Below are 13,210 nucleotides of genomic sequence, written 5' to 3'. Positions count from 1 at the left end.
TTCATGAACTCCCAAACGTGTATTATTATATTGGTCCCAAAAAGCTAGAATTAGATCGGGATAGAATTCACTAATTCGTTTACTTTCTGTTATAAGAGCTGCAGGAATTTTTGTTCAGTTATTCAATTTCTCACAAATCTGATAACAGACTCCTTACATCAAAAGAAATCAGTTTGTTGCTTGACCTTGTTCTCCTAAAATATTGCAGAAAACGAGCTTTTCTAATTTCCAACTTGATAAAAAAACATCCAAATTAATTCTGTTTAGATAACCACATCCCTTTGACTGAACCGTACTGTTCTGGTCTCTGCCCAAGACAGGAAACTGTACTCTGCAGTGCTACAGGGGGCTACAGATTTGACTTAGCACAGGAATCCCTGTTTCTTAGGTAATTTCAGAAACCGTCAGTAGCAGCTAAACCTCTCAGCAACTTGAAAAAGGGTGGCTGTAGGGAAGAACGGGTATAGTCAAGTTCCATGTGTGTTTTTCCAAGCATTCACTGTGTCTCAAACTTATTAAGATAGTATTTTTAAAAGGTATATAATGTGTAGAAGAATAAGAAATACTTCTAATGTGATAACCATTTAAGCTTTTTCTTTTTTTCTGGTAGTACTTTTCTTCCTTGGGGTTATAAACCACAAAGGAAAGCTTAATTCAAGTCAGAAATCCTGCTTCAAACGCTTCAAGGCTTGTTGTCAAATATGTAGTTTCCCTTTGTCCTTTTTATGTAGGGTTGACCTCTGTGGTCATCATCTTTGCAGTAGCTTCCAAACTGCATACCTCATAGAGGTGCACTGCAGGAACGCTACTAAAAGCTTCAAACACACCAATTAGGAAAAAATTAGTTTGACATGGCCTAGGTTCAATATCTTTCACCTGCAGTGGTTCTTTTCTGTTCAGTAGAGACACACACACAGAAATAGATAATATGTATTGCTGGCTGTGAGCTGCAGGGTTTTTTTTAGTTTGTCATTTCTCTTAGGTAAGTATACAGCCTAAGAGCTGATTTTAAACTCCAACCTATTGTTCCACAGCTCATTCGCTAATATTGATTCTGAACTAGGTCCATATAGTTAACATACCTGAAAAATCCCTAAAATGCCTTTTTTAGGTTATGGAGCAGTTGTATTTTATGTAGTCTTCCAGAAAGATGTGAAAAGTAAAATGTAGTAAATGGAGGCAATATTAAAACTATGTCATAAATATGCAGATTGTAAAAAGAAAGCATTTTTTTGGCTTGTTTTTCTTTTATTCCATCTGCCTATTACATTTTTGAAGTTCAAACAGCAAAACTACTTCTGATTTAACTATTACATATTTGGCAAGCTTAATAAAGGACAAATCAAAGCTAAATCAGGGGTATTTACAACAACCACAAATTTAGTCCAAAGTGGGTACTTAAATGCTCATATAGTTCTCAATGATGTTCCTTCCAGATGGTGAATTAATGTAATTTTAGCAGGAAGTGAAGTTGCACAAATATGCAGTATTTAGAACATTCACTGATTTAATGTTTCTGTACCCACCAAGGCACAGATGTTGCTTATCATTTTTGTGCCAGTTGTCTCTGTCTTTCCAATTATTGCAAACTGAAGAACAGAGTTTACAAGGGCAAAAAGGGGGCTGGGAAGAACTTAAGTTAGTAAACCCTAATTCAGATGTAGATTAATCTTTTCTGTCCTCGACCTATTTAACATCCACAGTAATGAAGATGGTGGCCTGCTTGTAGAGCATCTCATTATGATTTGGTCCTGTATTGCCTACACTGTTGCCATTTGGTTTCTAAATAAAGTCTTCAAACCTGTAGAGCTGTCTCTTATTTACAATGTGCATGGTCTCCTGGCACATGCCTCTAGAGCAATGATCAGAGAGAATGCACAAAACAAATCTCTTTGGCTTGAACAAAAAGGAGTTCCTGGTATGCTGGTCCAGTGTCAGAATTAATTCTTGTAACTGCAAAGTGGCTTGAATTTGCTGGGCATATTTCAAAATTACTCACGTTTCCATGTGTTTTGCAGCAAGGAGAAGATGACAAGGATTATGTACTGGTTGCTATAGACTCTATGGAAGGGGAGTGGGCTACAGTCTTTAAAACTCTTCAAACCCAAACCATTTTATGATTCTGCAGTTGTAAAATAGCTGCATATATAATGTGTAAGACTAGGCTGTATTACCTGCTCATCCAGCTGAGGGTAGAATAAGGAGGGAGGTATGAAGGACTTAATTTTTCTTCTAATTGCCTTTTCAAACAGTGATGAAGGTTGGAGTGTTAGAGGCTGTGCAACAGCTTTGAGCTGTACCTTGCTGCACCTTACCCGCTCAGCATTATGCCTGAAACATAGAATCCACAGCTCTCTGTCCACCAACCAATTATAACAGAGGTTAAGTGAATGTACTAGTACTTCCCCTAGTATTTTATGTTTTCTTTGTCAGTCACACAAGAAACAGACCTGCTGGGACTGCAAAAGAACTTTGTGTTTCTACACACTACTTGCCATAATGGGGCACAATCAAGTAGATAATTCGGCTTTGTATGCTTAATTATATGTTGAAGACACATGCGGTCTTCAATAGATGTTTTTCTGTTCAAAAAAATAATGAAAATAAAGAATTATGACATTGTAGTACTGATAATGGGATAGTATTTTAAGGCTTAGTTGATTAGCATGTACTAATACACAGCACTACAGGATTTTGTCCAATGTTTTCCACAGATGACCACAAATTGCATTTTTCTTCTTTGCCCAGGGACTAAAAGGTGACCCTGGTAGTCCTGGTGTTGCTGGTCCTAAAGGAGAAAAGGTACTTTTCGATGTGTAAATTTGTATGTATATATGAGTGTGCATGATGTTTCTTCAGTATTGAGCACATTGCTTTAACTATGTGTGATGAACACCCACTGCTGCCATTTGTGTAGCTTAAGCATTCAAGAATATGTGCACAGAATAACTGTAAATATGAAAGACAAGTGCTCTTTATAACAAGGAATTTTGAAAGGAATTCTGAGTTGCTGCATGGTCTGAACCTGAAGGTCTCACAGCATGATTTGTACCTCGGTGACCTAATTCTGTGAACATTTTACAGTCGGATGTCTTTACATATGTGAGCTGTCACACTGACTTTTAGTGGCCACCTTGTGCATGTAAGCTGCAGCTTGTAATTTAACATGCAAATGTGTTTTGAAGGATTGCCTTTTTTTAAGCTGCAGTTCATTTATGCAGAGGCCTGCCATATTTTTCCATTTAACCTGTGGTGAACTGTATACACCTACGCTATTACTGAACAGGAATATTGCTTTACTCATACATTTTCATAATCAGGACATATTTGATGACTATACTCAATTTACTTCTGCAGTGGTGCATATCCTCTAAAATAGCTAGGGGTTAAAACCATAAAACTAAAGAGACTCCCGATTTGTTTACTCTTCTGTTTTAACTAGGGAGATGCAGGACCTCCAGGACCAGCTGCCTTGAGTGTAAGTACATGTGAAACAAAAACAGATGAAATGAAATTACTAAGAGATGTTGCAAGTTTTAGCTTATTTGCCATGTAAATACTTTTATTATCTAATTTAAGAACTATCTCCCTCCCTTTAAAATGCCTTTACATTTTCTGTATGAATTGCGAAGCAGGGAAAAGGGAATTTCATAAATATAAAGAAAATAAGCATATTTAAAACACCTTGTTTCCTACCAACATTCTTTTTTTACTGTGTATAAACAATATTAGACTGGTTAAAGAGAAAGAATTCCGTTGTTATTTTTAGTGAAAAATATTTTTTAGTAAAAGCTTGCAAAACTAATTAATGCTTTTTAAGATATTGTAAATGTTCTATTGCCTGGTTATTTTATAAGTACTTAGTTATGAGTGTGATGCCATATACCCAAGGATTTTATATATATATAGCATGCCTAAATTCAAATTGGATATACAGGATCCTGTTTTCAGAAAGTTAAGGATGTGGGCACATGTCCAGCAGCCAGATAGGTGTGAGGCTGCCACAGCTCCTTGCCCTCAGGTCCAGCTGGTAGCAGGGCTGAGCGGACCTTCCCAGTAGGCACACAACCACACATGCCACAGTTATAGACAGGTCAGCACTGATGGACACGCTCAGCAATCTCACTCATACAAACAACTCCAGCAGTCTGTACCACTGCTGGCTGATCATGATGATGGTCTGGTACTGGGGGGAATATACACGCATAAACAATGTGCATCCCCCCCACTGCAGATGCAGAACTGCTCACTCACAGACGCCCACGTGAAAATAGACATGTACACCTGTGCATGCACACACACAAACACACACACACACACATATATTCCCCTGTTATTGCACTTTGACAGCCAGTTCATGGAATCATAGAAAAGTTTGGGTTGGAAGGGACCTTAAAGATCTTCTAGTTCCAACCCGCCTGCCGTGGGCAGGGACATCTCACTAGGTCAGGATGCCAGACCAGATTCAGCTTGGTGTTCACTGTTGATCACACACACTTCCATGTCTGTGTTTGTTCCTTTTATTGGTACTGCAAAACATAGACCGTTGTCGTTTATGAAACACATCATATGATCCTGGTTCCTCACACTACACAATAATGCTGCTGCCTTTAATGAAAGTAATTAAAATAATTTCAGTATAGGCTAAATTAAATTCCATTTACATGTCAGTGGTTGGACATGTCTAATAAATATTTATGAATAACATATGCTATAATATGAAGAATTTTATATCCTGAAGATGAGGTTGATAAATTCTTTTCACACAGAATAGAAAGTTTTTTAGAGTTTGTCCTTTGAAGCAATTGCAGAGTTACATATCGTGGTCTTGGCATCTATATAATCTCTTTATTTTATGTAATGACATGACATGCATAACAAATGCAAACTGGAAAGCAAAATGAAATGTAATGTTTTAACAATGGAAAATGACTTACTGGATTCTTAGGAAGAGCAGTGTTTCAATAATATAGGAGGTTTTACAGTTTATACAGTTCTCAAAGGGAAAAAAGCAGATACCTATCTTCCTTCCTTTCTTTCCTTATAGAAAAATTCTGTGTATGAGACTTGGGAATTTGCAAATTTGATCACTTTTATTCCCTTTCCTGTAATTCACCTGCAAAAATTTGTGAGGTCAGACATGATATCAGAACCTGTTTGCTACAGTTCATGTCTTGCTAGAGGTAAATATGGATAGTTTCTTACAGGCCTTGAAGAGATCACTGAAATAGAAATAGGATACTTCTGAATATAAGACACAGGAAAAAGAATTCAAGATGCCTGTTTTCTGTGTACAGTAGGACCATGCCCTTTTGAGCATTCATTGTCTTCACTTGCATATTCTTGTCTTTCCTAAGAGTTATACTCAGAGGGTAGTAGTAAGATATTGAAAATCAGAATCTGCTTTTGAATTGGCTGAACATAACTCCTGTACCTAGAGTGATTCACTTTGATAAAACCAACTGTCAAAGAATGACAGTTGTTTAGTTATAAAATGCTTTGCAAATGTTTCAATTCCTTTCATTCAGGCATAGCCAAGTATCTCTGTATTGGTACATGCACTGGTGGTCATCTTCACACTTTTTGAAAGGAAACTTTTAAGTTTTAGGGAAGTAAGCAGCAGTCTTCAGAGGGATGTTACTAACCCATGTACTGATATTTTTTTTGTGTAGAAACAAGAGCGAGTGTGAATTGGTTTAGCAGCTTGAAGACAGATTACAGCACTGCAGGAATATATGGCCCAGCAGGAAGTCTTTCTCTCTCTGCCACTGTAAACAGTCATATATTTCTGTTGGCAGGGACTAAAAGAAGATTAATTACATTTATGGTGGTGAACATCCAGCCTTCAGAGTTGTTTTATTTGTGTGACTTTTGTGTGGCCATGACTCTCATGATATATAATCATGATAGGAATACGTCGTATCTTGCTGTGAATAAGTAGTAGGTCAGATAATATCAAGGTTCACATGTCACTGATTGAGGACTTACTATGTCAGGACCGTTCATGCTGTTTGAGCCAAAATGTGACATCAGTCTTTCACTTATGAACATTGTTAAAATAGGGTTTTAAAATGTTCAGTTCATGAAGGTTGCAAGAGGCAGAGACTGGTTCACTGTAGTCATTCCTAAGCAGCTGGTTGGTAGAGTCCATGGAGAGTTGTCTGTAGATAATCTACAGAAACATGTAACAGCAAATAGTATGAACACTCATTTTTTTATTTGTCTCTGCTACTGGTACCTGTGAAAGTGTTAAAGGAAACCCTTTGAGATGTGGTAAATACCCTGCTGCTCAGAAGCACAGTAAGCATGCTCTGCCCTCCAACATGAAAAAAATGCAGAAAAGAATGAAGTTATTTGTTCTTGGAGGAAAAAGCTGTATTTTTTTAAGTGTTCAACTGACACACATATGCATCATATTCTCAGAGGAATGTGGGGTACTTGGAGGCAGCATGTGTAGCAGAATTAATAAATACTGAAGAGCTATAACAAACTATCAGGTGAATAAGCATATTCCAAACTGCAAAAGAGGAAATAATGTCACTGCTTTTTAAGATGCAAAAATTATTTTATCAGTTTGAAATGGAAATTTCATAGATCAGAAATTGTATTGCTCTGAAGAAAAACAGCTCCCATTACTCCTTTTTGTCCATTAACAGAAAATCTCTACCAAAATCCTAAGGCATATCCACTTAACAAAACTTTTTACTTGCAGCTATAGCAGAGAATTCAGAAAGAAATTAATTGTTTGCCTGACTGTGTTCCTACAGCTAAAAGAGTTAATATTAGAATTGCAGGCCATGTGTTTCTGTACGTTTCTTTAAGGCAAGTGCAGAATGTCTTTTTAATACAATTTCATCATACTTGCATTACAAATTAGAGGGAAGAAGAAAGGAACAGTATTGTAGTGAAAAATAAGCTAAGTTAAAAACAAAAGAAAAAAAATTAGGCTCTACATAGAATCCTATTGGCATTAATAATTTCAGTAGTTTAAGTATATTTATTTGTTTCTTGCATTATTCATACAAATACCTTTTAGTGGCTTTCATCACTAACGTTGACATATTTGTGCATATCTTAGCACTTTAGGAAGGATTAAAGTTCTTATATGTTTCCATGGAGTCAGCCAACACTACACAGATGTATGTATTTATTTTGTCTCTTCAGTTATGCTGGTAGTTTATGGGAGGAGTCCAAAGTCATGATTGATTCTTATCCTTTCCTTGTGTTGTCTTTAATTTCTCTGCGATGTTAACTTTCTGAGTTGCTCTGTAAGCGCTAGATGTCTCTGTTCTTTAGTACTTTTCTAGTGCCTTGTAATGCGTGCTGGGAATATATTTTGAATTTTTCTCCCTAATAATGCCCACTTCATGCAAAGATACGTTTAGTCTTTAAGAGTTTAAGGTCACTGATAAATTGTACTGTATTGTAACCAAGAACCCTTCATGGAATACCCTTCGGGTGGACAAGGTGCTAAGGGGCATGGGTTAGTGTTTGATAGGAATGATTGGATTCGATGATCTGGTGGGTCTCTTCCAACCTGGTTATTCTATGATTCTATGATTCTATGAATAAACAGGAGGGATTATGCCGCTGTGCTGTATGGTTTTGTCAAAATGTGGAATTTTGTGCAGAAGCCGGTGACTGTTTTCCACAGGGGCACAGCTGGCTCTGCAGCTCACGTGCTCTGGTGTCCCCAGCTTAAACGTGTGCGTGCCATGTCAGAAGAGTGACAGGTGAGGAAGGTAGCACAGCCATCTCTTGTAAAATATATGATAACTATTCGTCTTGACACTCGATATGCTGCTTTTAGTTCCTGAGGAAAACAAGCGTCCGTCCGTACGTTCCTGAGAACCTATCCCTTTCAGGAGTTATAAAATAGTAATCCAGATGGCACTGAGTGTTTACGCAGAAGCTGAGGCTTAAGTCGGTCACAGACAGAAGTCGCCAAGACTTGCTTACTAAACAGATAGTTGGAATGTTGGCTCCTAGGTCTGGTTAAATTGAGCCGAAGGAAGCTGGCACACAAGTGTGATGTGGAGGCAGCGGTGGGAGGAAGCTGCCGATTCAGGCCCGGGCAAGCTCTGCCGTCACTTTTGGCTCTCCCTTCCCTAAACAAACATCAGCGACAGACCATGAGGCTTTCCCCTCAGAGCTTCAGCCGTTATTCGGATAAATCTAAAATTCACTTTTGGCAATGTTGCCTAGGAATTTGACAAATTCATTTGGTGCAGTACTTCAGTTAGAGTGTATTTGGCATTTATACAGAACTCTGAAGAGGAGGTGTTTAGTATCCTGGCGTTCTTGCTGTTATAGTGGGCAGCAGTATTTCAATAATTCTTCCTGAAAAATCAAGTGCTATTTTTTGCTTATCTTGTCTTCTCCATGCAATTCCTTTCCTGTCTCACACTGAAAAATAAGAGATCTGGATAACTTGCTTTTCTTAAGAGTCCACTTACCCCTCCATTAGTAAGCATGTCAGCTGATATTATACCCTCTTTCTTTTCATGTAATGGTGTAAACTAAAGGAGAGTAATTCTAGTTAACTTAAAGTATAGACCAAAAATTATATTTTCATTCTAAATCTCTTCATATACATCCCTCTATAAAAATCTGTGTTTTATCTATATTTTTAGTGGAGGTGTATTAATTTAATGAAAATACTGAACTATTCAGTTGGTTTGCATCCAATAATGGTCATCTTTAACTCTCATAGTATAACTTACAAATATTCTCTTCTTTAAAAATGCTTTTTAAGTATAGAAGCGGATCCTATTAAGATTACACTTTTGGTGAAATAGAAGATGGTTTAGCAGTGTCAGTCTTTTTTTTATCTTCCTTATGTGGTACTATTGATACTGAAGGCACAAGTGAAGATTAATGGCTTAGCCTTACAGGAAATTTGTGTTTAAAAAATTCACAGTCTTCTAAATCAGCATGAATGTGATTTATATGTCCTTCGTTAAAAGAATGATTTGAGAACAGTACCATATGCAGTGGACATCAATGTAAAGAATGATTTCAAATTACTCCTCAGGATTTTAAATGATATTTTTTTATACTTTGAAAATAGACTTATGTCTATTCAAAGACCTAGGTTCATAAAATGTGAACTTCTGTGAAATTACTCCTCTATTTTCCCTTTGAAATTATTGACTCTAAGGCTAAGTAGATTTCAAGCGAAGTTAACAGAGGGAGCTACAGAAATGACCAAACCCAAAGCATAATGAGATCAATGAGGAACATATTTTCTGTTTGCTTCAGTAATAAATTGTCATAAAAATGTAGCTAATGGTGTTTTCTGGCAGACTGAAATACTTCTGCTAAATGTTGTCTCTTTTCCCACAGAAGTGGGTTGGCAGCAGTTTTAAATGCAAAATAGTAGCATATTCCACTCTGAACTCCCAAGCAAAACAGTATCATTACTGCTGTACCAATAACAGGCCAAATGTGAAGTTCAAATCTTTCAATTTGCTATCTTGACTTACTTCAGTAAGGATGCGAATGAGGTCATGTTTGGAAATGCTGAAGATACAGGTATTTAAAATAAATGAGTCTAATTTCCCCTGAATAAAACAGTAACCCAGCAAGAAGTTATTCATCCCCCTGTGATTTTACTGTGCCATTTTTCCCACTTAAGCTAAGTTTTCTAACATTTCTGAAGTGTTTCTGCAGTTTTCCATGTGGATGGTGAAGGACACTCTTGTGGGAAGAGGAAACCATCATAGTTGTAATTTAAGATTTCTCTCTTCCTCACCCTCCTGTTTGAGCTTTTGAGTTAAGGAAGCAGGAAAGTCACAGCTAGTAAATTGACTTGAAGATACTTGTAGCAACACAGTACTCACATCTTGACTTGAGGGAATGTATTTATATTTCAGCTCCTTTGATTCCCCTATATTACATGAGAGAAAGCCACTGATTTCCCAATGATATGATACAAACAGTCCAAAGTGGAAAATACCTCAAAATAGGTTAGAAGGATCACAGTGACAACCATGACTTGCACAATAGAGCTTGTTTGGTAACACCTCAAGATAAATAGATGAATACAAGTATTAATTGAACTGCATCATGACACATTCTGTCTATTTACCTGCCTAGCTGGGAAATTCTTGCATGAGGGCAGCCACAACAGTACTGTCTATCCTACAAGCCGAATCTGGGTGGCTGGGGCATGTTCTTTGAGTCCATTAGGCTTCCACAGTTTACCACGAGCACACATTGTGTTACATTGGGAATCTGGAAATCCCTGGTCATATTTCACCTGGCTATGTATTTGTGTGGTTCTGTGCTGCTGTACTCGTGGGCTTTACAGGAGGTTCATTGTATATGTAATTCATCAGTGTGACAGCTTTTCTTCATCCTGGTTAGAACTGTGTATTGAAGAACGAGGTCAAGCCTCTGCAGTGGGAATTGCCCACCAGTTTGCTTGTAAAAAAATTTTAAAAAATCTATTGTTGATTTTGTTTGTCACACTGTACCTTTCTGTTTATATACATATTTTCCAAATTGCTTAGCCAGGTAATAGCTGAGTATTTTTAAAGTAGGAAGTTTTATCATTATAAAAGCTTACATATTCAAATGGTAAGAAAATGCCCTATTCTTACATTACCGCAAGGTGTTTCTGCATACCTAATTTAGTCTTTGTCTCTGTCTTTGCTTGATTCATGTCACTAAAGTACATGCACTTTCTCCCTCTCCTAGGAGCTTTTATTCCATAAAAATTGAGGTCATGTGTTTGCTGGAATTCATAGTGAGGAAAAAAATGAATGAGGATAATTCGTGTATAGAACACAAGAAAAGTCTGTTAAGTTCTATAATGGGATAATATGGTCAATAATGGAATGTTTTTAGTGCTTTAATGAGAGCACTCTTCTTATTCTTAGCATTTGTATTGTATTTCTGATTTCTTTTGGGAAAGAAAGGCTGCCATGCTTAGAATGTATTTCAGCAATATTACCTATGAGTGCATAAAGCAACTGTGTTTTGAAGCAAACAGAATTTGAGAATACCAAAATTATACTCATTTGTCTAATATTTGTTCAATATGCTTTTGGCATTGGCCATAAGCTTGCAGAGAAAATAATCCAAGTAACAACCTTAAGCAACCTCGTTCTTCAACTTCAGCTAGGATTTTTTTTGTTGATGGGTTTGGTTTTTTTTTTCTTTGCTTGTTTTGATTCACCACAAATTCACCATAAATGTTTTGCTTTTGTTTGAAGTGTGTTCTAAGGCAGTTACTCTGAGCTCTTAAGTTTACGAATGACATCTCCACCATGTCTCTGCTTGTCATGATGTCACTTTATTGTGGTTTTGTACTCACGTGGCCACATCACGGGATGTTAGCCTTTCTCTAAGAAGTGGCTTCTGGTTAGGCAGCTAATACACTTTAAATGGATAGTTTATGAAACTTAGAACAGCTTAGGTAGTTGATATTTCTATCACTTCCAAACATATTTTTCTTCTACCATCTCAATTTTAATAATTCTTATTAGTTTTTATCTCCTGATAATTGCAAAAATTAATAACTGTTAAATATTAAAATGTAACTTCCTAACAGATATTTTCAATGATGTGCAAGTTCTTTTAAAAGCTCACATATTCTACTGTAGCATTTTTAAACCTGTCAATGTTTGTATTCCCTCAACTAAAGCTTAGTCTAAGTTTTGACAGTCTTTTGTTTAAACATCTGTGACCATGTGCTTTATAGAATGCTTGCTGTTTCTTTATCTAGCTTCAGAACCTGAGTGTTTTCCCTTGCCAACACTTACTTTTACAGTTTACCCCTTTTAAAGGAGTTCACAAGTTTTCACTCTTAACTTAATTTTCAATATTTTGTACAAGTCTCTTGTATCTGCCTGTGCATCATTTTTACCCCTTTTTATAGGCGTCTTCAATCATTGTAATAGATTTTGTAGGCTTCAGGTGCACCCAAGCCCATCTCCATTCACTATTTTTTCCCCAAGCTACATAGTAATATTTGAGACATTTCTGCCTCATGTTCCCCAAGCTCCTTTTGGCATATAACTCCAAGAAACTTGCCTTGTCCGAGACAGCTACAAACCTTGAAGACTGCATATGTTATTTTAGTTCATTTCTCCATGAAGTGCATAGAAGGGCACCACCCTCCAGCCTCCGACTGAAGGTGGTCTGGCTGAGTCAGGAAAATCCTATGCATGTTGGGCCACATGTAAGGATTCAGTATATTTTACTGCCAGACTGATGCCATGGAATAGGCTGTTCTTATATCTCGCTTTGCCTTGTGCTGTTCCTATGCCTCATTTTGCTCATCTCCATACCTATCCTCTTGCTTATAGGGTGACACTTAATGAATCATTTTAATTGTTTTGGATGTCATTTACCTGGAGAGAATGTACAGGTAAAATAGGTTGCCTTCTGGCAGAAACATTTTCAATGCAGTTGACAGAATATCGTGTGAGACCACATGCACATATTAAGTCTCTGCTCTGTCCCTTGGTGTCTTTCCTAATGGGATCGGCGGGACTTAAATAGGAATAAGACCTAAGTAGATGCTTGGGTCTACCTTCCTACAAGTAGGTATTGCTTTTCTGTGCTAAACTGTTATATTCCTTGTGAAGATTTGTAGGAGTTTAACAGGGGATATTTAATTTGTCCATTTAGAGAGATTTTAGCCTTGAGAAGTTTTCTTTTTCATTCTTCCTGCATGTTTCTTTAGCTGGTTTTCCAGGATCTTGTTCAGTGAACACTGAACAGGGATAGCATTGCTAAGTCATTACTGCTGCCAAGTCACTATAGTTTTACAGCTGTGTCAGTTAACGTGGCCCATATTGTCCTATCACTTTTTAAACCGAAGATCCCACTGAAGTTATTGTGAACTTTTACCGCAGTTTCAATGTCAGGATGTGGCTCCTTGTACGGGGTAGTCCTCCCTGCCTAGTTACCAATTGTAAGCTGCTCTCCTCCCTTTCCTCGAAGATAAACCTCCTTATCTGGTTCCTTTTTCTTGACAATAATATTGTAGAGAGAAGAAAAAGAATAAAAGTAGGTCTAGGACAAAAATTTGGCTATTAATTATCATTATTTTGCAGTTGCATTCTTGTGTAATTCTTGTCCCCTTGGAGACTTATGGTACAGATATGTGAGGCTAAATATTTCCTCCATAAAACAGACGCTGCAGGTTTTAAAGTTGTCACTAGAAGTGAAATATTAACAAAACTCCACCTCATCCTGA

General features: G+C 37.1%; 1 protein-coding gene across 1 annotated transcript in view; it reads left to right on the top strand.

Moving 5' to 3' along the window:
- COL19A1 (collagen type XIX alpha 1 chain) overlaps positions 1 to 13,210 on the top strand; it is a 199,627-nt gene that overhangs the window by 105,185 nt on the left and 81,232 nt on the right. Inside the window, exons 15-16 of the mRNA XM_069851444.1 lie at positions 2,749 to 2,802; positions 3,443 to 3,478. Coding sequence (XP_069707545.1) covers positions 2,749 to 2,802; positions 3,443 to 3,478 — 90 coding nt within the window. The remainder of the gene's footprint in view (positions 1 to 2,748; positions 2,803 to 3,442; positions 3,479 to 13,210) is intronic.

This window comes from Phaenicophaeus curvirostris, chromosome 2 (assembly GCF_032191515.1).
Source record: "Phaenicophaeus curvirostris isolate KB17595 chromosome 2, BPBGC_Pcur_1.0, whole genome shotgun sequence".
In the NCBI taxonomy this organism is placed as follows: domain Eukaryota; kingdom Metazoa; phylum Chordata; class Aves; order Cuculiformes; family Cuculidae; genus Phaenicophaeus; species Phaenicophaeus curvirostris.
Note: the sequence above shows the minus strand (reverse complement) of the source record. Positions and strands in the feature narration are given on the sequence as shown.